This window comes from Leptodactylus fuscus, chromosome 6, assembly GCF_031893055.1.
Source record: "Leptodactylus fuscus isolate aLepFus1 chromosome 6, aLepFus1.hap2, whole genome shotgun sequence".
NCBI classification, from domain to species: domain Eukaryota; kingdom Metazoa; phylum Chordata; class Amphibia; order Anura; family Leptodactylidae; genus Leptodactylus; species Leptodactylus fuscus.
In genome coordinates this window covers 105,926,311-105,951,902 of record NC_134270.1, presented here as the reverse complement: position 1 = coordinate 105,951,902, position 25,592 = coordinate 105,926,311, and the positions used below count along the sequence as shown (strand labels likewise).

Here is a 25,592-nt window from a genome sequence, read left to right as displayed (position 1 = left end):
ATAGTAGTAACAAACAGTTTTATAAAAGTTTCTATTCTTATGCATAGCAGACAGTATAATATTAGTTATATCCTTATACACTACATACAGTATATCACACATAACACATCCTGATGACAGCACCAGCACAACACCATAATGGCCAAGTGTCCTACATTTGCAGTGAAAGTCCCACAGGCCCATAAAAGATCTTGCCTAAGAGTGAGAATATCCTCCCAGTATAGGGGTGATCTCACACATTTAGGGTAAGTTCACACGGGGTTTATTGGTCCGGAACCTGAGGCGGAGGCCGCCTCAGGTTCTGGAACAAAATACGGGTAGCTGCGACAGGATACTGGTGCACTGCAGCGGCATCCAGTCGCACACTCCACTCCAAATGAATGGGTCTAGTCAGGAGGGAGTGTCTTCAGGCGGATGTCGTGAGGCGAATCCACCAGAAAGAATGAGTATGTTGCTTCTTTTTTCCGAGAGCCGGAACAAACGACTCCCAGAAAAAAGAACTGACTGGCTCCCATTGATTTCAATGGGAGCCATCTTTTTGGTCAGGATTTTGAGGCGGATACAGCCTTAAAATCCTGACCAAAAAACCCTGTGTGAACTTACCCTTACACACTCCTCACTCGTACAGTCCATGAATCTGCCTTAAACACTACAGCCGATGGTCTTTATAGTATTTCTGTGCCAGTTATTCCCTTTTGCTTATGTAGGCTGGGTTGGATCCTATTGTAGATACTTCATTACTAACACAACTGTCTGCAATTGCATCTTTGTTTTCAGGCTCCTCTGAGGCTTCCCCTTTGTTGGGTCCCTGTCTGCTGTAGGACCTGGCACATGTCTCATGTTCTTTTCCTTCTTTAGCACAGGAAAGCGCTGCATGCTATGTAACTTCCGCCAGGCTGACTTCATTCCTGCCATATTTTCAGTAGTATTTTTTAATGCTTTTCTGCACCATGATGTATTGTATGGCATAGCAAATAGTTGACCATTACGTCATGAACATGGTGCCGGCTCAAGAGTTGCTGCCATTGACAGATGTCAGCCCTTTGTTGCAATACCTGTGAATAGAGGTAACTGAATGCAGGTGTTTAACTCCTTAGATGCTTGCAATCAATAGTTCTCGCGGCAAATGAGGGTTTCCCAACAGTTAAATCCCTATCATCAGCCCCCTCACTGCAATTCCGTAGCGCTGATGTATTACTATGGCAACCAGGGGCCTGGTCACTGTCATCATTAAACCAGTACTAGGTACTGCCATATTACATGACAGTATATTAGTAAGAGATCAGGAGACCTAGTGCCCTCCTGGGACAAAAAAAAAGTACTAAACATAAATTCCCATTTTCCAATTTAAATTCTCATTTTTGGTCACCTTCTCTCTCTCTCAAAAAAAAAAAATGAATTAAATTTGATCAAAAAGTCACGGCACCAATGAAAAGCACACCCTCTTGCAAAAAATAAGTCCTAAACTAACTCTGCTGAGAGAAAAATATAATAAAATTATTGCTCTTCAGAAGATGGTAATGCAAAGGTTAATGATTTTTTTTCAAAAAAGTGTTTTTATTATATATAACAATATGGTATATGCCAAAATTGTATGTGCAGAATAAAGGTAACGTTATTTATGTAGGCAATGAGTTAGAATCACCCGAATGTATGCCACTGAAAAATACAACTCATCTTGGAAAAAAAAGCCTATGAACAGATACACTGATGAAAAATAAAAAAAAGTTAAGTCTTTCAGAATGTGACAAAAAAAAAAAAAGGGGAAAAGTTGCTGTGGTCTTAAGGCTAAAACTAGTTGTGTCCTTAAAGGGGTTGCACTGTAAGTAGTAATTTACTCACCTGGTCACAATGCAGTGTTTGAAACCATCTCATTCCCTTGTTCTCAAGTTAGGCAAGCTCTACCTCAGATCACATGTTTTGCGGATTGTGAAGTTGCTGGAACCCCAAGGTCCATCATCAGAAATCCCCGGGACTAGGTTACTACTTTCCAGACAACCCCTTTAAAGGTTAAGGCTAAAGCCCCACGTTGCGGAAACACAGCTTTTTTTGTTCCAGATTTTGCTGTGTTTTTTTTTAAACCAAAGCCAGTAGTAGATTGAGCAAAAGGCAGAAGTATTATTATACTTCTAAGAAGAATATTGAGAAATATACATTCCCCATTTCTATTGTAGCCATTCTTGGCTTTGTCTCAAAAACCGCAACAAAATCTACAATAAAAAAGCTGCATTTCCGCAACATGGGGCCTCAGCTCAAAGGGGTTTTCAGATTTGGACAAACTCTCTTACAAGCTGTTCACTTGAAGACCTAGTGGAACATAAAGTCTACATAAATTTCATAATTAGTAAATGTCTATTAATTTAATTGGAAACTGTGAACCTCCATAGCAATTTCCTTCAATCTGCATCTCTGTTCTGATTATGTCATGATGTTTGGTATTATATATGAAAATAACTGAAGCCTACTACCCTAGCACCCAATTTCTTGCCTCTACCTTGCACAGTTGTACATATACTTAATGCTAAACCTACAGAGTTGCATCAAACTCTAAGGGTCAGTGCCTATATTCACCGAAGACTGGTCTGTACAGTGAAAAATAGTCAAGTGGGGTCAGTGCACACAGAGTTTTTTGGTGCTGATTTTGACACTGAATCCGCCTCAAAATCAGCCTGTACATGTACGTAAGTCCCAATGTTGTATATTGATAAACTGATGGCATTGAAAGGTAGGGGTGTACATAATATTAAAAATAATCCATCTAATAGAGCAATGAAGACCACACAACCTTGATTAATGATGTTGGAACCAGTTTAATTGGTAAAATGAGCACTAAGGGTCACAAACGGTGGGGACATGCTTTTCCTCTTAAAGAATTTCCACTGGACTTTAATGGTGAGCATCCAGTCGTTAACGTATAGGCTTTTACAAGCAGATGGGCTGACGTGCACCTCGGAGGGAAGGGTGTGGAGCCTCTCAGAGGGACAGGGCTTGTATGCTTGGCGCAGAGAGCCTACGATTCATTTGTTAGCTTTCTGGGCTTTCTGTGCAGATTTGGTGACTTTACCAGCACCTCCGCTCTTCTTCTCCACATTTTTAATTACCCCCACAGCCACAGTCTGCCTCATGTCCCGTACAGCAAAACGCCCTGAAAATAGATATAGAGGAACAAATGAGAAACCTGATATTGCCATCAAACTGTTAGTGAACAAAATACAATGGGGGAGATCTATGAAGACTGGTGTATTCAATGCCAGTCTTTGTATCCGCTGCAGTAGAGGGTTGCCTCATTTATGATGAGGTGCATGCCACTTCATAACTCAGGCGCACCCCGTGCCAGGCTGTGAGCCTGCACACTGAAATGTATGCCAGGTTGTAGCTAGCATAGGTTTCAGGCATCATTTATACCAGCAAAGTGACATAAATGATAATACATCTATTGCATCTCCCATGCCTGGTGGTTTATACTGAATTTCTTCGACCCAAAATAAATCTTGAATCTGAGTCTCACGAAACAAATCCTGAGAGGTTCGCTCATCGCTATTGACCAGTAGCCACATGTGGGTGCAGTTTTATCCATATGCGGCTGCCTCTATGAGGAACCTAAGAAGGTGTGTGTGTAAGACTATAGAGCGGTGTATGTGGGGCAGAACTAGCAGTCTGTTACAGGACAGCTTAAAGCGTTTGTGCAGTAAGAGTTTGTGCCGTTTTGGACACTTATCCCCTTTCCACAATGAGGGACTAATTGTCCAATCGCAGGGGGCCTGGACCATGGAGTGAGCAGGAGGTCGAGTGGACCAAAAGTTCCCTTAAATCCCCCTTGTGAATGTAGCACCAATGCACTTGCATGACCAAAGCTCCATCCACTGCTACAGGGCAACTGGGACTGTAATCTCTGGCAGTGCCTGCAACCCCATAGAAGTGAACGGAGTGTCCCCTTCACTGAAATCTCTCGAAGACTGCTGCTTATTCTCCCAGTCACTGTAGGTTCTTGTCGGGAAGTCTTATGCTGGGTTTACACAGGATTCTTTGGTCAGGATTTTGAGGCCATATCCGCCTCAAAATCCTGACCAAAAAGACGGCTCCCATTGATTTCATTGACATTGATTGATTTCAATGGGAGCCAATCAGTTCTTTTTTCCAGGAGCCTTTTCTTCCGGGTCCCAGAAAAAAGAAGTGACATGCTTATTCTTCAGGCCGATTCGCCTCGCAATTCAGCCTGAAGACACTCCCTCCTCCTGTCTACGCACATTCATTGGGCCTAATCCGGAGCGGAGTGCGCAACTGAATGACGGTGCACTGCACCGGCATTCAGTTGCGGCTACCCGTTTTTTGGTTCCGGACCAAAAACCCCGTGTGAACCCGGCCTTAGCAATACTTGCTCTTTTGCTGTTGTATATTTGTATACATAGAAGGCAGCATTATAGCGTTTTTTTTCTTATTACATACTATGTATGTATTATGGTAGTTGTATCATTGTACTACATTCTTGTACATAGGACACATTAATAAAGTACAAATTCTATTGAGAAGAAAAAAAACATATAAGAAATTATTTTCTCACCAAGAGGTGGGTACTGGGAGAAGCTCTCAACACACATGGGCTTTCCTGGAATCATCTCTACAATGGCAGCATCTCCAGATTTCAAGGATTTGGGGTTGTCCTCAAGTTTTTTGCCAGAGCGACGATCGATCTTTTCCTTCAGTTCTGCAAACTTGCAGGCAATATGTGCAGTGTGACAGTCAATGACTGGAGAATACCCAGCACTGATTTGGCCTGGATGGTTTAGTATGATCACCTACAAAGAAAAAGGGCCACAGTCATACCTCTATTAAAATAACAGCGTTAATTGGGCTATCCAATCTCAATATTAATAGTCTATGCCTAGGTGGGGGTCAGATCCCTCACATCCCAAGGATAGGCCATCAATATATTAAGTCTTGGAGAACCCTTTAATATATGAATATAAATTTTAGCCAGGATATAAAAATACTCAGTATGGGAAATTAATCGTACAGTGCTGCGGAATATGTTGGTACTATATAAATAAAATGTAGTGTAATTAAGGATATCATTTTCACACTGCCTTATTGTCATGGAGTGTCCCCATGACAATGCTGCTTGCCCTTCCGTCTGACAATTGAACCTCATGGTGAAGTTTGCAGCTCCAGAATCCAACCACATCACGGTCCACACCCTACCACTACGTTTCAAGCCAGAATATTGCATACTTTTTCTTGTCATGGGCGAGGGGTGGTCCATTTACTGCTTCACCATTCAGCCCCTCTCTCCTTACAGAAGCTGGGAGGCTGGCAGGAGTGATATAATAAGACCACTATATACCTGCTGCTCCCTGAAGATGCTGGCAGGAGATACATGAATGGACTCCAGGGGAATGTGGTGAGGTAAGCGGAAGCATCAGGAGGGGACATTGTACTGTGGGGGCTATATTAACCCCTACTGACAAAGCCTATTTTGCTTTCAGAACTATGTATACTTTATTACTTTTTCCATCCCTGTCTTCTGAGAATCATAATTTATTTATTTTTTCCATTGAAGTAGTAAAATGACTTGATTTTGCCAAGACAAGTTGCATTATTTTTATGAACCTAATATAAAGTACATATAATAAATTAAGAAACTTTTATTTCTTTAGAGGAAGCGGGGAATAGCAAAACAATACCAATTCTTCAACTTTTTTTTTTTTGGGGGGGGGTTAGTTTTTGTGTTTTACATTGTTTCCATATGGTATAAACGACATGCTAACTTTATTCTGTGAGTCAGTATGGTTACAGCAATACCAAAATAATAAAGTGTCTTCGACATTTTCATTTTTTTGCACAATAAAAACAAAATTTTAAAATAAATATTGTGTTTTTGCATCACCATGTCCTAAGAGCCATAACCTTTTAATTTTTCAATTAATCAAGCTGTGTAAGGGCATATCTTTTATGGACGAGCTTAAAGAGGACCTTTCATGTCCTTGCGCACTTTCAGCTTTGATGTTATGTGCCCCAGGGGAAGAGATATCGGTAAGTAACCCTTGTTCACATCTGTGTTTGTATTCCGTTCCCCACATTATAGTCTATGAGGACTAAAGGACAGCGCTTGCAATTGCGTTTGGTATTCCATACAGGGGGTCCCCATGCGGACTTCCCCGAACAGAATACAAATACAGATGTGAACGAGGGGTTACCAATAGCTCTTCAGTGTCAGAAGGGCCTTCCTGACAGTCTAGCTGGGAACGCCTTCCCCTGACAGTACTTTGTGTAACACTATGCTGTGAGGGTAGCGTTCCTTACCACCCAGCAAGGATGCTGAACAGTGAGGAACGTCCCCCAAGGACTAGTGTATAGATGGGTACTGTCAAAAGGGGAAGGTTTGGGGGGGGCTTCCTCACCGTTCAGTGTCATGGATGAATTCAGTGCACTGTTGGCTTCCTAGCGGTATATAAAACCTGAGGACATGAAAGAACCTCTTTAAGTTGTCATCTGTACTCTTTTTGGGTGCCATCAATTTTTTGGTAATTTTTTATTCCTTTTGAAAGTAACAAATATAGCAATAGCAATTTTTTTTTTTTTTTTTTTTTTATTTATTTTGCTCACATTTTTCATTGTGAAGGTTGAATGACATGCTTGCTTTTTAGTGTAGGTTATTTCAGTAAGGACAGTACCAATTATGTGCTGTGTGATTAGTTATTTTAAACATAATGAAGCTGATGTGTTTGGAAGTGCAATTTTTTGTGATTATAACGGATTGTGTTAATATTATTTTTAGTTAACATTTTATTAAACTTATTTTTTTACATTTTTTTAGGCCCACTACAAAAACTTGAATCTGAGAACTCTTTATTGCTTGTATAATATCCACCATAATATGATATATAACATGATAGATAGATAGATAGATAGATAGATAGATAGATAGATAATGCAAACAATAGACAGCTCTGCAAAAATGTGAATCAGGGCTCGTTCACATCTGCGCCCGTACTCCGTTCTGCAGGTTTCCGTTTCCTGCACAAAACAGAGGAAGGAGACGGAAACCTGCAGGCATGTTTCAAGCCCATTTATTTGAATGGGCTTGAAAAGACTCCAGCCGTGTGTGCCGGTGAGCGTTTTATGCTCTCCGCGGCGAAAACGTTTTTTTTAAACCGGACACAGAGTCAGACATGCAGTACTCTGTGTCCGGTTTAAAAGAAAAGAATGGTTTCGCCGCGGAGCGCATAAAATGCTCATCGGCACTCACAGCCGGACTCTGCATGACAGGTTTCCGTCTTCTGCATGCAGAAGACGGAAACCTGAAAACGGAGATCGAATGCTGGTGTGAACCCAGCATCAAATGGGTGATGATTTATACCAATGCAATGCAACCATACTCAAGTCCTGTAGTCTTAGGACCAAATTGTTGCATTGGATTAAATCTTAACCCATTTAATTCACAATTCTGGAGAGCTGTCCATTGTTTGCATTACCTACCTCGTATCATATACAGTGGGGCAAAAAAGTATTTAGTCAGTCACCAATAGTGCAAGTTCCACCACTTAAAAAGATGAGTGGCGTCTGTAATTTACATCACAGGTAGACCTCAACTATGAGAGACAAAATGAGAAAACAAATCCAGAAAATCACATTGTCTGATTTTGTAAGAATTTATTTGCAAATTATGGTGGAAAATAAGTATTTGGTCAGTAACAAAATTTCATCTCAATACTTTGTTATATATCCTTTGTTGGCAATGACAGAGGTCAAACGTTTTTTGTAAGTCTTCACAAGGTTGGCACACACTGTTGTTGGTATGTTGGCCCATTCCTCCATGCAGAACTCCTCTAGAGCAGTGATGTTTTGGGGTTGTCGCTTGGCAACACGGACTTTCAACTCCCTCCAAAGGTTTTCTATAGGGCTGAGATCTGGAGACTGGCTAGGCCACTCCAGGACCTTGAAATGCTTCTTACAAAGCCACTCCTTCGTTGCCCTGGCGGTGTGCTTTGGATCATTGTCATGTTGAAAGACCCAGCCACGTTTCATCTTCAATGCCCTTGCTGATGGAAGGAGGTTTGCACTCAAAATCTCACGATACATGGCCCCATTCATTCTTTCATGTACTCGGATCAGTCGTCCTGGCCCCTTTGCAGAGAAACAGCCCCAAAGCATGATGTTTCCACCCCCATGCATTACAGTAGGTATGGTGTTTGATGGATGCAACTCAGTATTCTTTTTCCTCCAAACACGAAAAGTTGTGTTTCTACCAAACAGTTCCAGTTTGGTTTCATCAGACCATAGGACATTCTCCCAATACTCTTCTGGATCATCCAAATGCTCTCTAGCAAACTTCAGACGGGCCCGGACATGTACTGGTTTAAGCAGTGGGACACGTCTGGCACTGCAGGATCTGAGTCCCTGGCGGCGTAGTGTGTTACTGATGGTAGGCTTTGTTACATTGGTCCCAGCTCTCTGCAGTTCATTCACTAGGTCCCCCCGCGTGGTTCTGGGATTTTTGCTCACCGTTCTTGTGATCATTTTGACCCCACGGGGTGAGATTTCGCGTGGAGCCCCAGATCGAGGGAGATTATCAGTGGTCTTGTATGTCTTCCATTTTCTAATTATTGCTCCCACAGTTGATTTCTTCAATCCAAGCTGGTTGCCTATTGCAGATTCAGTCTTCCCAGCCTGGTGCAGGGCTACAATTTTGTTTCTGGTGTCCTTTGACAGCTCTTTGGTCTTCACCAAAGTGGAGTTTGGAGTCTGACTGTTTGAGGGTGTGCACAGGTGTCTTTTTATACTGATAACAAGTTCAAACAGGTGCCATTACTACAGGTAATGCGTGGAGGAAAGAGGAGACTCTTAAAGAAGAAGTTACAGGTCTGTGAGAGCCAGAAATCTTGATTGTTTGTAGGTGACCAAATACTTATTTTCCACCATAATTTGCAAATAAATTCTTACAAAATCAGACAATGTGATTTTCTGGATTTTTTTTCTCATTTTGTCTCATTTGAGGTCTAACTATGATGTAAATTACAGACGCCTCTCATCTTTTTAAGTGGTGGAACTTGCACTATTGGTGACTGACTAAATACTTTTTTGCCCCACTGTACCTATGGTCTTTAGGATTTTCACCCACCAGCTGAGTTTTTTTTTTGCTTGTAAATTGTAGATAGATAGATAGATAGATAGATAGATAGATAGATAGACAAATAGATGAAAATTTTAAAGCAGCATAGATCAAAATAAAAGTGAAATTCGGGTGCAGGTCAAAAAAGAGGGTGGCAATACCTCCAGGAATTAAGTAGTTAAGGAAAAATAGCAGCGCTCCAAGTAAATGCTAAATACTAATGAATTTTAATTCAAGACAAGCAACGTTTTGGTCCTCACAGCTTCAGAAAGATCCCAGTGAGGACTGAAATGCTTGTCTTGGATTAAAAGTCACTAGTTTTTTTGCTTTTACTTGGAATGCTGCCATTTTTCTTAGATAGATAGATAGATAGCAATACATAGGTATGATGGGATATATGTCAGTGTTAAACCACATCTAAGGACAATTTTGCTACAGAATGCAGTCGGATGACACTCAACAGTGTCACCTAATTGCAATCTGTCATGCACTTCCCTCTATGGGGGCTTCCGATCTGTTCTGTTCCAATGAAGCGGATAGGACCATCTCTATTTTCATTGGAACAAAATGGACCCTCGGATGCCCCCTCGGATGGCACACTTGGATGTATGCATGAAGCCTCACACTGACATCTAGTCCATATTTGGCAGAGCTGAAGGCCACAGTCAGGCCTCTGTCATGGCAACCTCCTAGCATTCTATGATCACGCAGAAGGGGGCTGTCAGAGGGAAGACGTTCCCTCTGTTTAACCACTTTACATTTCATGGTCGCAAATGACCATGGCATATAAGAGGTTAAACTGCAGGGGATCGGATCATTGACATGTGTCCATCCCCAACTGTTGCGCCATGAATGCGTCAATGTGTGTCAATATATTTATCATAATGATGGCAGGGGCACTGTCATTGTATCCTCATGTATTCATCAAGGAGTATTAACTGCCCCTTCCTCATAATGAATATATTCATAATTTAGCATTACGGAGGACATTATACTGTGGGAGCCACGTTTAGGAAGACTTTATACAGTGGGAGCCGTATTAAAGGGATTCTACCATTAAAACCTTTTTTTTTGTGGATAAGACGTCGGAATAGCCTTTAGAGAGGCTATTCTTCTCTTACCTTTAGACGTGGTCTCCGCTGCGCCGTTCCTTACAAATACTGGTTTTTACCGGTATGCAAATGACTTCTCTCGCAGCAATGGGGACGGGCCCCAGGGCTCAAACAGCGATGGAGGCTTCCCCACCAATGCCAGAGAATTGTCTCCAGCGACGCCTCTTTCTTCGTCCGCAGCGTCATCTTCAATGTCTTTTTCCGGCGCAGGCTCGTAACTTGTAGGCCTCGGGCCTTGAGAAGAGCAAACTGCACAGGCGCACAGGCCACGGGAAAATGGCCACTTGCACAGTATTGTTAGCGGCCATTTTCCCGTGGCCTGTTTGAGCGCTGGAGCCTGCCACTCATCGCTGCGAGAGAACTCATTTGCATACTGGTAAAAAACGGTATTTCTAAGGAATGGGCAGCGGAGACCACGTCTAAAGGTAAGAGACGAATAGCTTTTCTAAAGGCTATTCCAACGTCTTAGCCACAAAAAAAGGTGTTAATGGTAGAATCCCTTTAAGGAAGACATTATACAGTGGGGGCCACTGTATAAGGGTAAGTTCACATACAGTTTTTTGCAGGTGGATTTTGAAGTGGAATCAAAATCTGCCACAAAAGAATGCCTCACAATTCTCCCAATCATTTCAATGGGTGTTAGGAGCAGATTTTTTCCTCTAGTAAATTTTTTTGCTAGAAGGAAAAAGAACCGTTATAACCTATCTTCAGGTGGTTCTGCTTTGCAAACGTCAAGTTCTGCCACAAAACTATGTGTGAATTTACACTTTAGTGGCACAATATACTGTGCTACAATAAAAGGGAACATTATACTGTGGGTGCAGTGAGAGAGACATTACACTGTAAGGGCCACAATGAGGGGCATAACACAGTAGTGGCTACAATAGCACATTATATTTTGATGTCGTGTAGGGGCCCCTAAAGAGGCATTGCACTGTATGGGTGGTAATGATCAGAAGTTACATTCACAATTGGCAGAGCTTACAAAACCTAAATTCACAAGACTGTGTCCCTTTTTCAGCTCTTTGAAAGTTGGGAGGTATGAGTATAGGCTGTTCATGTGGGTCGTGAACTTTCGATAGCACAGAACTGGAAGTGTATTGTATATTAAGGAACATATGTCTTACTGGAGTCTAGGAAAGTTTTTTCATCAATGGGAGTTAGGTGAACTGGGCGAGACCCAGCTTTCCCAGTCAATGATGTAACTTAGAATGTGTAAAGAAAGAATGCCCCACTGACCTGGGAGGTAAATTGTGCAGCTTCCTGGGGTGGATCGGCTTTGCTGTCACCACACACATTACCACGGCGAATGTCTTTGACAGACACGTTTTTGACGTTAAAGCCGACATTATCTCCAGGAAGAGCCTCACTCAGAGCTTCATGGTGCATTTCAACGGACTTCACTTCAGTGGTGATATTTACAGGAGCAAAGGTCACTACCATGCCAGGTTTCAGGATTCCAGTTTCTACACGGCCTACCGGGACCGTGCCAATTCCTGCAGAAGATGAAAAGGACCATTTATAAGACACGTACCAGATATGAAGCAGCTGTTTTAGAAAAAGAAGCCTAAAGCTGCTTATAGACATAAGATTGCTGTTGATGGATCCTACAATCCAATGTCTATGGCAGCTTCCACCTAATCAAACACATAATATTAAAGTAGTCAGCCAGATTTGTGTTATTTATGGCCTATCTTTAGGACTTCTGTCACCTGTACTATACACTGCATGGAGCGGAAGCAGATGATTCTATGCCTTGTATAGTGACCCGGTGCCAGTGCTGAACTCTAGATTGGCTATGCTTGATGTCTGACCTTGATTATTATTTTAGTTTTTTTTATATATATATATATATATATATATATATATATATATATATACCCATGTCGACTTAATAAAGTTATTTCATTAACCCTTAAGTACTATCATGGTGTCTATCATACACCTTCCAGTCTTTGTTCCCTCATAATTCCACATTCCAGTATATGATCAGAAGCTCCACCCACATACCTTTCAACCAATAGAAACAGAGCGTGTGGTGTTGATTTGGTGGAGATTTGTTCAGTGCTTTCTTGGTTATGATGACATGAAGACCTGCCGGTGCCTCAGAGACACACGATAATTATGTAACTTTTTTTTAATGATTATGGACATGCTGTATAACTAATTAACTCATTTAAAATATTTAATTAGCTGATTTAATTAATTAATTATTGTGTTTCCACTTGTAGATTAGAAACTGTTGAACTCTGCACCATAATGAATATACAACTTGGTCCTTCTTGGCCTAAACGAGCCAGAAATGACTTTTTATAAAATTTTTGCTTTTTATAATGCAAAGCCAAAGCAAATTATATTGTAAGGTTTCTATATGAATGTTTTTAATAAGATTTTTTTTTTTTATTCGAAAAAGGGGGACAATAGAGGAATCCCACAGACACCTTGATAGTACTTATGTGAGAAATCCTGATAATAGTATCTAAGGGTTAAGAAAGGATCAATATGTACAGTGTATATGCCAGGAACAAATAACCATTTTACCTCCAATCTTATAGACATCCTGGAGTGGGAGGCGGAGAGGTTTATCAGTTGGACGAGTTGGGGGAAGAATTGTGTCCAAAGCTTCTAAGAGTGAGACTCCACTTGCATTTCCTTCTTTCCTCTCCACTTTCCATCCCTTAAACCAAGGCATCTACAGGAATGAAGACCAGGCAGCAGAGCAGTAAAAAAGGAGAGGGAGCAAGAAATAAATTCAGGGCACATTAGATGTTTCAGTGAAAGTGGTCAGTCAGACATTTAGGAATTACTCGGAGTTTGGGATGTCATTGCTGAAGAACCTCACAATTCGTATCATGTTCCTATTTTATTGGCACGGCCAAATTTCCATCATTGATTTGCTCTAGAGTTTTAATGGTACACATGAAGCTACAGGGTCTCTGTGAACCAATACTGCATGGACTATCACACTTAAGCATTGGCATCCAAGGGATTAAGATACCAGGGTTTGGAGGGCTGCCTTTAAGTGAAATGGACGTTTGGGGGGAGTATTGTGAATTGTTGTCGATCAACTGACTGCTCAATATGGCACTGTCTTGACTTCTACTTAGTAATGCTTATTGGTTAAGAAACTTTGACAGGCAGGGCTGTCCTTTAAAATCTCCTCAAAAGGTTATTTTTAGCTGGATACTAGGCACATTTTTGGCCTTAAAGGGGTTATCTAGTTTCCAAACATTATCTGCAAATACATCCATAGAAGTGCTAAATACTCAATATTTCCTTGTGCACTCTGTTTCGCTTTATTATATTTGCTTCTCCTTGTATCACTTATTTACATGCAGTGAATCTGCAAATAAACTAAATATTCCTGTTCTCACACTGTGTGTACCTCTCCATTCTCCACTCCAATCCTGAAACGAAATCACAAATCACTCCCATATCTGGGGTCATATGATGCTGTGATGTCTTCTTCAAGCTCACTGTCCCCTCCACCCTATGAGCAGCAAACACGGAGAATGAGAACGGGAACAGGAATTATGGGAACTGTAGCTTGTTCAAAGATGCACTGCATGTAAGTAACAGTGATACAAGGAGCCTCAAGTAATATAAAGCCAAGAAAAGGCTGCACAAGGGAACAGTGAGTATCTAGCACTGCTGTGGATGTACTTGCAGATATTTTTTGGAAGCTGAAGGACCCCTTTAAAATGCCATTAATTTAACCTAGTTAGATGTCTTATTTGAGCATATATTTAAGTATTCCTGTCTTACATGAGACCTTTGAAATTGAATCTTCAATAAAATGGACACAGTCAAGGAAATGCTATGCTATGTTATTCTTTGTATGGTTCCAACTCTGGGTATGGTATACTTGGTGCTCGGTATGTTATACTTGGTGCTGGCTGTTTAATACCTGACAGTATTGCAAGTCTTATTACTCTCTAATGTACTGGACCCAACGGAAATCATCTGGCTAGTTGCTATAAATGAAGCCTTTTTTTAACTAAATGTTGTCAATGAATAGATTTATTAAATGGGGTGTAGTATGGCATGCTTCCCAGCCAGCCTCATACGCTGGCATCTTCATGCACATCTCAATTGCATCTTGTCCACAGCTGTCCATCTGAAGAAGTGACCAGACTCGACCCAACCAGTTTTAGCAGCATAGTTAGAACCGGATTGGTGGCTGAGCTAAAAGGCCTTGTTTGGATCACACAAGTTCTGCCTTCCCATGTCATCTGTACTGGCACTGAGCCGCTTTCTTTTTATAACTGAGTTTATAGGATCTGATGACCAAAGAATGTTCTGGACCTGCCAGATCCAACGTGATGATGAGTCAGGAACAAACATTTCTAAATAGATATAATGATGGAGATGGTGGAAAGGCAAATGGGGCTCTTTTTTATTACATGGTCTGTAACACCCAAGGGACCCGAAATATCACATACCAGAAAATAGACACATAACTGGTTGAATAATTTCTTAACAATGGTCAAATTTGTGCTAACTCTACATTGACCTAGATATACTCTGTTTTACCATCAAACAAACTTAGAAATAAATCAGGGATAGAACTCTTTCCATGAATGACCTGGACTGACTTACATTAGGAGATGGCTCCAGCATATTGTCTCCATGCCAGCCAGAGATTGGTACAAAAGGAACAGTTGCTGGATTGTACCCAATCTTCTTGATATAAGCGCTGACCTCTTTTACAATCTCATCATAACGTTTCTCACTGTATGGTGGTTCAGTGGAGTCCATTTTGTTGATGCCCACAATAAGCTGCTTAACTCCAAGTGTATAAGCTAGCAGAGCGTGCTCTCTTGTTTGACCATTCTTTGAGATTCCAGCTTCAAACTCACCAACACCAGCTGCCACTATCAAAACTGCGCAGTCTGCCTGGAAACAGAACATATACTGTCATTATATAAGGTAAATAGGGCAATGTTGTAATGGAAATTGGCTTTACTACAGAAGTTAACTAGAGCTTCATGCAATGGCTTGTGATCATCCATGAGCCACCAATATCTGAAAAAGACAAAATTACTATGCCTTAGTGAGGAATGAGACTCCAGCGAAAGTGGTAATCCTGGAGCCCTAGAACCTAACCATAGGATACATCAGTGATCATGAATCATGAACATTGATTTCTCTGAAACTGGAGGACGTTCTCAAGTAGGATAAAAGGTAGAGGGCATCTTTAAAGTGATAAGACACTTCTTTTGGATATGCCCCATTTGCAAAGGCTCTTGGATGTGCTGGAACTTAAACCCAAAGTCTCTTTACCCAGGAACAGCCTATAGTGCTATTTGCCACTTTATGATTTTTTTTTCCTGTGGGTCATGCTGTGATGCTAGATTCTCTTTAGCATCACCTTTCTGTCGTTCTGGTCCATCAGAGGACCAGAACAACAAACAGGTGGACCACTAAAACAGAAGAATTGACTGTAATGGGGTCCGCCAGAGGTCCATCGTTTTAAAATTGATACTCGCAGTGGAAAAAGTCTTTGGTGCAGGACTTTTTTCCTCTGCCCATTTACAGGCGGACACGGTAACAGAGTCGACTTTGCCACAAATGTGAACATAGCCTTAGGATAATCAAGGAGTTCTGCCATCTTATGAACTATGCTAAGGGCATTATAAGGCTTTCCAAAATCCACTTTATCACAAGGAGGGTGATCAAGTACATCCTGGAAACTAATAGCCTCCTTAGAGACTATTTCATCTTAAACAGCTGAGACATCGATGGAGAAGTGGAAACTTTAGAAACTCTCAGCTTGCCTAACCCTTTTTTGTGTCTGTCACTCAAAGCCTTGTTCCTGTAACTCTCTATATCAGTGATCATCTGTCTGTAATGCTTTATTGTTTGACATGTTTTCCTTTTTTAACCCTTCCTGACTAGTTCACATAAATAGCAGCTAACAGAATGACTGTCCATATTTCCGGCTTTCCCTAGCACTCATGGGTTTCCAGGTTTGGAGGGGGCTGGTTGTTACTGTGACGAACAGTCTGTGGTCTTGGTGTCTATTGTCTTCAAAACCTGATTGGTTAAACTGCTGTTAAGGATACCTGGACCACAACTATTAATCTACATTGGAACGTCACACCCTTGAGCTGCTGGAAAGCCACAACTGCGGGTTGTAGCAGCAGCAGCTTGAAATCAACTGTCTCTGGTTTGCAAGCCCTTGGACCTTGGGACCTAACTGGTTCAGCTTCAAGCACCTTTGACAATTAACAGTGCACACCCTTGAACTGCTGGAGAGCTGCTAAAACTGTTGACAGCAACACTCAAGAAGTTAAAGGGATTCTACCACTAAAACAACATTTTTTCTATTTACCACGTCGGAATAGCCTTAAGAAAGGCTATTCGTCTCCTACCTTGCTCAGTCGCCTCCAGCCCGCCGTTCCGTAGAAACCAGTATGCAAATGAGTTCTCTTGCAGCAATGGGGGTGGGTCCCAGCGCTCAAACGGCTCAATCGGAGTTGACCCAGACAGAAGATGACGAGAGAAGGGGAGGATGCAGCTGAAGATGGAGGCGTTGCTGGAGAGAGTTCTCTGACAGCAGTGGGGACGCCCCCATTGCCATTTGAGCGCTGTGGCCCGTCCCCATTGCTGCGAGAGAACTCATTTGCATACCGGTAAAAACGAATAGCCTTTCTTGAGGCTATTCCAATGTGGTAAATAGAAAAAATGTTGTTTTAGTGGTAGAATCCCTTTAAGGGGTATGCAGGACTGACAGTCCATAACATTCTTTGGCCAGGTGCCATACCAGGACCTGCACCAGTCAGGTCCTAATAATGGCATCTGGACTTGACAATGTTACTAAATATAGTAAAATGTAAATAAAATAATTAAATTAAATACATATATAACATAATGAAACAAATGATAAGCAATGAAAAAGTAGAAAAAAAAAAAAACAGTACATACTCACATGCACACTTAAATATTATGCATGACTGCCAGTGGTTTGGGCAGGTATTTATAGATTGTACACAGATTCTACATTAATAAAGCCATTCAATAATTATTCCCATTACCAGTTTTTGCCTGTTCTAGTCCCACCTTTCTGATGAATTTTTAAAAGGCTGTTTGTTTCAGGAACATGCAGAAAATCCAGCAGAATGGTTAATAGTGGAGGTGAAATTATCTCCTTTACTTTTATGATTCATTTCTAGGATTAGAATTGCTGTAAGGTTAGAAGACATATAAATAAAATTCTCTCAAAAATGTTCCCTTTGGCTATGGCATCATGTTTTTTTCCGCAGCTTTTTGCACAGAAAGTCTGCAGAATTTCCTCTGCAGACTTTCTGTCCCTATTATACCTATATGGAAAACGCTAGCATTTCCGTAGATGTAATTGACATAATGCGATTTACAAAAATGCAATGGTTTTTGAAACTGCAGCATTTCTGTTAGGAATATATTTCTGCAATATGTGAATGGGATCAGCCTGGAATCCCATCTACTTTGCAGGTACTGTAAAATGGTCTTAAAGAGGTTGCCCAGGCAAAACAATTATTTTTAAAACAGGCCAGGGAAGGTGAAATTTAAAGAAAAAAAAAAAATCATACTCACCTGTCCCTGATGCTCTAGTGTCCTCCCAGCATGGTCCAGTCCGACTGCTACGGCATCTTCTCAAAGTGAAACTGATCAACATCTGTGACGTTCCATCCCGGGCTCAGCGGTGACGTCACATGCCTTTCGTTGAGGCCGCTGATTGGCCTCAGCGATCACGTGCGGCAGAGACTTCTGCCAGAAGACAAAAACAGACCGGGAGAACTGGACAGCCCTGGGAGGCACCAGAGCACTGGGGAAAGGAGAATGTGATTTATTTATTTTTTTCACCACCCCAGGACAACTTTAAAAATTATTTTTGTATCCATTTTTGCCTGGGCAACCCCGTTGAGGAAGAGCATAGCTTCGAGTACCGTAAGATGTTCTCTAATATTGAAGAACGTCTTCAGATAAAATGTATATTATGATTTTTATGTCACCAAAAAGCTCTTGGACGTGTTCCTTGTTTACAATGTAGTATAATAAGGTGTCAGCAACCTGTTGGTATTTGCATTTATACTGTATAACAATTTTATGGAGGTCTCATCTATAACCCAAATTCCAAAAAAGTTGGGACACTGTGTAAAATTGACAGACAACAAGAATGCAATGATTATATAGCTAATGTATATTTTATCCAAACTAGAACACATATCAAAAGTTAACTGACATTTTTCCATTTCATTTGAAGAAATTAACTAATTTAGGAATTGATGGCAGCGACATGTTTCCAAATAGTTGGGACAGGCCCATGTCCACCATTTTGTGTAACACCCGATACAGTCTATAAATGTCTGGGAAGGAGATCAATTGCTGGAGCTTTGGGAGAGAAATGGAAACTTGATGGAAACTTCTATCTGCTCAATAGTTATGGTTATTCTTTTCATTTCATAATACACCAAATGTTTTTTATTGGTGAAACGTCTGGACTACAGGCAGGCATGTTCAGCACCCCGACTCTTCTTCTGTGAAGACATATTTTGATGGATGGAGTATGCGGTTTAGAAATCTGAAATTTCTAGACAGTGCTGAATGGTCCCTCTACTCTTGGCTCCACAAGACACGGCATCCATGGTTTCCATAAAGAATTTGATATTTTGATTCATCTGACCACAGAACAGTTTCCATTTTGCCTTAGTCCATTTTAATTGAGCTTTGCCCAGAGAAGACTGTGGCGTTTCTAGATTGTGTTGATATATAGCTTTGTCTTTGCATGGTGCAGCTTTAACTTGCATTTCTGGATTGCATAGTGAACTATATTCACAGATTTCTGGAAGTATTTCATGTATGGAGTCCTCAGCCTTGTCCACACGGATTTTTCCAGATTCTCTGACTTTTTTGATGGTATTATGCGCTGTAGATGCTGGAATATTCAGTCTTTTTTTTTTTTTTGCTTCACTATTTGTAGACTCAGTCTTTTCACATATGGGTGAAACTCTGGCCATCTTTGCTTTTGATTGACTCTGTCTCTCTAACATGTTCTTTTTATATGCAATCATGTGACTTGAAAATTGATACTCCACCTGTTTTCCATTAGTACCTGCCTTTTGTTAACCCTTTTAGAGATGTGTTGCTGCCATCAATTTTTAGTTACATTTTTTTCAAATACAATGGGAAAACATTCTGATATGTGTTCTATGTTCTATTGTGAATAAAATATGGTTGTATAAGATTTCCAAGTCATTGTATTCTTTTTTTCTTTTTTACACAGGGTCCCAACCATGACTAAGACTATGTTTTGTTCCAGTTGGAGATATTTATCATCAAGAAGCCATTTAACTTGACCAACTTCACAGCCCCTCCTTTGACACATAGACAATATACGTACAGCTTAGCCTCAGTTATCTTAAACTAAGATCTGTTTGAGGGTCATATGGGATACAGACTATGATGAACATAGCTGATCAAAAAATAACAGTCAACATGGGGCACACACACTTTTCTTGAATTCTTATGTTATCTACGTCTGTACCTGATTTTGGACCAGACAAGTTCTCCACTCACCTGAGATGTTCCAGTGATCATGTTTTTGATGAAGTCACGATGTCCAGGAGCATCAATGATGGTGATGTAATATTTGGTGGTCTCAAACTTCCACAAAGAGATGTCAATGGTGATACCTCGTTCCCTTTCCGCCTTCAGTTTGTCTAGAACCCAAGCGTACTTGAAGGATCCCTTACCCATCTAAGAAAAGCCATACGTGCATGTGAAGAACAATGAAGAACAGTGGGCTCACTTTGGTCTCACATGAATTCACAAAACAGGGAGACCCCTAGGGTCATATTAGCTGTCATCCAACAAAATAGATAAAGTTTTTAATAATGACAGAAAAATGATACCATCTTTTTTGTGATTTTTGGATTATAATTGGAAATGCTCCAGAGCTGCCTTCACACTTACTCCGATTTCTGAGCTGAAATCTCTTAACATTCCAGATTTGTTCAGTTTCTACACAGTTCTTGCTAAGGTGAATCTGATTTTATCTAATGGCATGCTAGACTGTTTCCAGAAACAAGCAGCAGAGTGACTACAGCATAGAATATAATATTCTGTAATAAACCATTATTCCCTACAGTCAATGGTTACAGTATTAGTCCCGGATATATGGGACATTAAGTAATGATCATGGAAGCAGGTAATGTTCTGAATCTGATCTCAGACATTCCACTGATGCTCACTATAGTCAGCCCTGATAACAGAGAGCAATAGATTGAACTCAACTGGAATAGTGTGTGCTTATTAACATATTAAGACTGAAGAAATATAATATAATATATATATATATATATATATATATATATATATATATATACACATACATAATAAACTGAATAATATATATGTAAATAACAATCACAATACATAGTATATGCCCAGTGGTTATATATGGGCATGATGGTAACAGCCATACCATTATGGACTCATTCAAGGTCTGATGTTTACTTTACTAATAATCTTTGCATTGATTCTGCATTGTCTTTGAGTGGCAACGGGTTAAGGGTAGCCATGCCCCCATGCCTGCTCAGATAGAACGTCTCCATTTCCCAGCTGTGTGTTGCTGATAGGACAGCGTGCCCTCTGCATGCACACAGAAAATGGAGCTTGCAAGCTTAGATCAGCTATAATTAAACTCTGGCAGAGGTGGCGTTCTCTGCGGCCTCCACTCCTCAGCTGCTCCTGATCATCATCGCAGGGCTCCATCTCTAGTACACAATGCTCCCAATGAGCTGTCACCATCTGGGGCTCAACAGAGCCTCTTGAGGACCGATGGCTGAGTCAGCCCCATACAAACGGAGAATTATATCATTCCAGCCTTGTCGGGATGCCCACTGTTACTCTGCACAGGATTACAATACCTCCTATTGCAATCTTGCATCTTTCTCGGCTGGCAGAGCACAACATGGAGAGAGAATATAAATCCCTGAGTCATTCTCTTCTCTTCAGCTGCCTCTGAGTCTACCAAAGTCAACTAGATTTCTGAACAGCCCCAATGGACAGTCTGTCTAACAGTGCAGTGATATGGGTTTGATCAATGGTGGTCGGACCTCTGACAGTGCACCGTAGTCCCTTCAATGTTTATCAAAACATAGCAGCTTATTCCATACCTGCCGCATTGATAGCCAGAATGTCTTAAAGGGACTATTCAGCAAAATACCTTTACTCCATGTTATTTATGAAAGCTGGCCCCCAAACTATCATTGACACTCCATTGATATAAGCATCAGTAGTGGGATCTCTCCTCTCAGATGTCCACTCATTGTCTGTCATAACATGTCTAACAGACAGGACATCTTAATAGTATAAAAGTATCCTAGGAAAATCTTTTAGGGCTGCATTAAATCCAGGGCACCAGGGAGCAATGTTGCTATGGTCACCAAAACTGTGTCATAAGATTCCAAATAAGTGATAATGTCATGTACAGTGGACAACATAGAGTCCCTACTCCCATCTCTCCTTCAGTGGACACCTACCTATTAGTTTACCCCTATTGCATCATTCCTCATATTGCTGTGCTATTTATTTGGGGGCATAAAAGATGGGGTTTGTAATAGGATCATGGACAATGTCTATGTACTGTATAGCACACTAGTGTAGCACATGACTAAGGGGGCGTTCATACTTGTGCCTGGTGTCCATCCATTGGGAATCCACCGAAATTGCAGAAAAACAGATTGGGAATGGTTTGCAAATGGTCCGTTTAAAAACCCATTCACTTCAATGGCTTTATAAAGCAATCCGCAGGTGTCTGTTTGCAGCTTCTCCACTATGAATCCGATTTTTTGGGATAGACACAAAGTCCTCCAGGTCCAACCTTGTGTTCGTCCAAAAAAAGAAGATTCACGAAGGAGAGGCTGCAAACGGACACCTGCAGATTGCTTTAAACACCAATTGAAGTGAATGGGTTTTTAAATGGACCGTTTGCAAACCGTTCTTCGTCTGTTTTTCTGCAATTTCGGTGGATTCCCAAAGGACGGACAGCAGGCACAAGTGTGAGCAAGACATAACCAGATTTCAGATGGATATGGAAAACAATAGCAAATGACAGTCCATTTTATATACTGAAATAATGCAATACATTCCAGGTCCTGTTAATGCTGGAGTACGGGATGTTTTCTTTACATATATATTGATATCATCATAATTTACCACAAGAGCTCACCTCGGCTGCTTCCTTCTCAAACTTCTCAATAGTTCTCTTGTCAATGCCTCCACATTTGTATATCAGGTGGCCAGTGGTGGTGGATTTGCCAGAATCCACATGGCCGATGACCACAATATTGATGTGAGTCTTCTCCTTCCCCATCCTCCTGGGGGTTATGCTCAGTAGTGGGTGAGAGGATCTGAAGGAAATATATAAGTTATCATACATCCAATTCATGCAGCAACAGTTATACCAGCTATGAAGTCAATGAGGCATGAGGCACAACTTGCCTCATACCAGCACAATGTACCTAGCAATCTCCTACCATCAATCTATTCCAAATTTATCTATTCTTACTGAAAATACAAAAATTCCCCTTTTATTCCAACTGTTTCTTACACCAGGGAAAGCTGGGTGACATTTACTATGGTCTCTGTACATCTCTCATAATGACTACTCATCACTCAGCTTTACCATATTCCTGAATGTCAAATGACATAACCCGCTCTCCAACATTGTAGTAAAAATCAACAGCCTGTGAAAGCTTAGTCAAAATCCTTTGTGAAGCTGTAAAAGCATCTGTATAACTTGCCACTCAACTTTCCCAGATTCTGATTAAAAAAATATCTAAAATGAAAAGAATACAAAAAAATAAACAACAACTTTAGTATTAGTGAAGTTTTTAATGATAAGGGGTCTGTTCCTTCCATCTTTAGTGATATTCCAGATGTTTACTAGTACCAACAATGCCCTTCTGCTATGCCCCGGCATTTAATGGGGCATCAATCAATTCCTACGTTCCAGATCGATGAGTCGATGATAACACATCAGTGCCCTCACTCAGATCAGATACACAATACCAAGGACAGCCTGAAAGCAGATGGGTGCCAGGTAGAAGCGGGAGGAGGAGGGAGGGGGGTATATGTTACAGCAGAGTGGATCATCAGGGGACAGTAATAAAGGCTTTCTATATCCAAAGACAGAAGAGACCTGTATTTAAATGTACTCTCCTGTATCTGTCTCTACTGCCAGACATTTACGGGAACTGCAGATGTAGCAGAGCCAAAACTGTTGTGCGCAGTCCTATGTAAAACACCAGAGAACACATTACAATACAACTAGCTGTCGTCCTGACAAACTCAATACTGCTACATCTGAAGGTGGTGTATTCTAATGAACTGTCATGTACGTGCCACTTCGGAGTGTTTTCTGCCCAGATACAGCCTATTATACCTATAAATAAATATCCAGTAAAGTCTCGTCTTACAATTCAAGTTTTATCATGTCACTGTCGCTTAAACTGTGTGTTATATGCTGCTTTCCTTTATCTCTGCCATATGTAGCAGGGCTGAATTTGTCATTAACCATTTATTTTTTTTAGCTTCCTGAGTTAAAAGAGCAGTCCTATGTAAAACCACACCACGGAGATAACCAGTAACACACTGTGCTAAATGACAAACTCACCTCTGCTGCATCTGATGTGAATTATGATATTAATATACTTGCATTAAGTTACTGGACTGGACCCTGGACTCGTTGTATACACATATACTTTTGGGCTATAATGAAACTGAATTTGTCATAAAGCTCATATAGAACAACATAAATATCATCACTGGGAACCCATGCGATGTATAAAAACATGACAAGTTAACCCCGCAACATCAGTATGTGTATACATAGACACATATATCCTGCTGTCTGTGTAGGTGTATACACATACAGCGGTGTCCTGCATTGGGCTAGGCACTCCCTCCCTCTTTTCTCTTCTTCTTGATGGATTTTGTATTACGCCACAGATAAAATGTCCCTTTAACAGAAGTTCCACATCCTCCATACAGATACCAAATATCTACTAATTCACCCCACGCCCCCGTACACCCACAAATTAAGGGTGGGGGCTCCAAAGTAGAAAGAGAGGAGGGAGTGTAGGACTGACAGGGGGTCTCTGCTAAACAGGTGTGATAAGGGGTGGGCAAAAGAAGGGGGCTAGAAGAACTTATGATGGGCTACAGAAAAGGGGGCTGATATGGGGGTCTGCACAGTGATAGAAGAGAAGTTATTGAGAAGGTGGGTGTAAGCTACATGAATGGGGGCTTCCAGGTAAGAGGCAGGTGCTGTAGGACTTGCAAGCGAAGTGAAGGGGGCTTACAACTTAAATGGGTTACAGAAAAGGGGTGGCTGTTGAAGATGCTCAAGCCAAAGATGGGGGAGCATCACAGCATGCAAGCAGGTAGAGGAGAGAGTTATTTGGGGGCTGCAAGCTGGATTTGGGGAGCTCTTACCTGTGGCCGAGCTCTCAGACAGCAGGGGCTGCCGGCTCCAGATCAGCTAGTTTTATTTCTCCGGGAGGGGGTCCACCTATTGACGGCCCCAGCGCAATGCAGTCACCCCTGCACCACAGCAATGCGGTACCAGGGATGACGGAGAGGGAGGGGGTGAGGGGAGAGGAGGAGTGAGAGTTTGGGGAGGGAGGGGGGAAGGAGTGATCGGGAAAGGCGGAGGACACAGCAAGATGTTAGGAAGGAGGGGGGAGCACAGGAGTAGGATGACATAATGGGGGACAAGAAAAGGTGGGGGTCCTCCTTAATGTTACTTTAGTGAATGGAGAGGATGTCAGTGTAGACAGAGGCTGATGATGCCCTGCTGCGTGGATGGCTGTATCTAGGGCAGCAGGAATCAGATGACATTGCTGCCTCAGTGCTGGGAACTACAGGCTCTGCTTCTACGGGGCTGGTAGTCCTGGGTCTCCCGGCAGCACCTGCATCCCTGGGGAGAAGAGAGATGGCAGACAAGCGGCCAGTGTTATCGATCACAGGGCCCTGCAGCAGGGGGCCAGGCAGGGGGGGAGCAGGGCCCTTGTTCTGATGGCCGGCTATGTTCTACCTGCTGCGGGAGGGAGATCACAGTGGCCGGCACAAAGTGAAAGTAAAAGTGCCGGCTACGGCCCCCTCCTGCAGACACACGGGGGAGGAAACACAGGGACTTCACTGCCGACAGAAACATCATTCAGGCACACAGTGGAGGGGGGGGGGGGGGGGGCATTCCTAGATACCAACAACAGTTCCAGGGTGGGGGATTCTCACAGCCCGTCATTCTGCCCACCCCACTTTCACTAGCATTCCTGCTTTGGATCAGGGAGCATGCAGCAGCCTCCTGGGGGGGGCAACCACCT

General features: G+C 41.7%; 1 protein-coding gene across 1 annotated transcript; it reads right to left on the bottom strand.

Moving 5' to 3' along the window:
- Positions 1 to 2,790: 2,790 nt before the first annotated feature.
- On the bottom strand, positions 2,791 to 24,855 carry EEF1A2 (eukaryotic translation elongation factor 1 alpha 2). Its single transcript, XM_075276962.1, has 8 exons — positions 24,703 to 24,855; positions 22,436 to 22,616; positions 19,780 to 19,959; positions 14,821 to 15,117; positions 12,763 to 12,913; positions 11,461 to 11,717; positions 4,562 to 4,796; positions 2,791 to 3,145 (listed from the first exon to the last, which is right to left on the bottom strand). Exons 2-8 carry the CDS (start codon positions 22,577 to 22,579, stop codon positions 3,018 to 3,020), a joined length of 1,392 nt encoding a protein of 463 aa, XP_075133063.1. The 5' UTR covers positions 22,580 to 22,616; positions 24,703 to 24,855; the 3' UTR covers positions 2,791 to 3,017.
- Between the last annotated feature and the right edge of the window lie 737 nt (positions 24,856 to 25,592).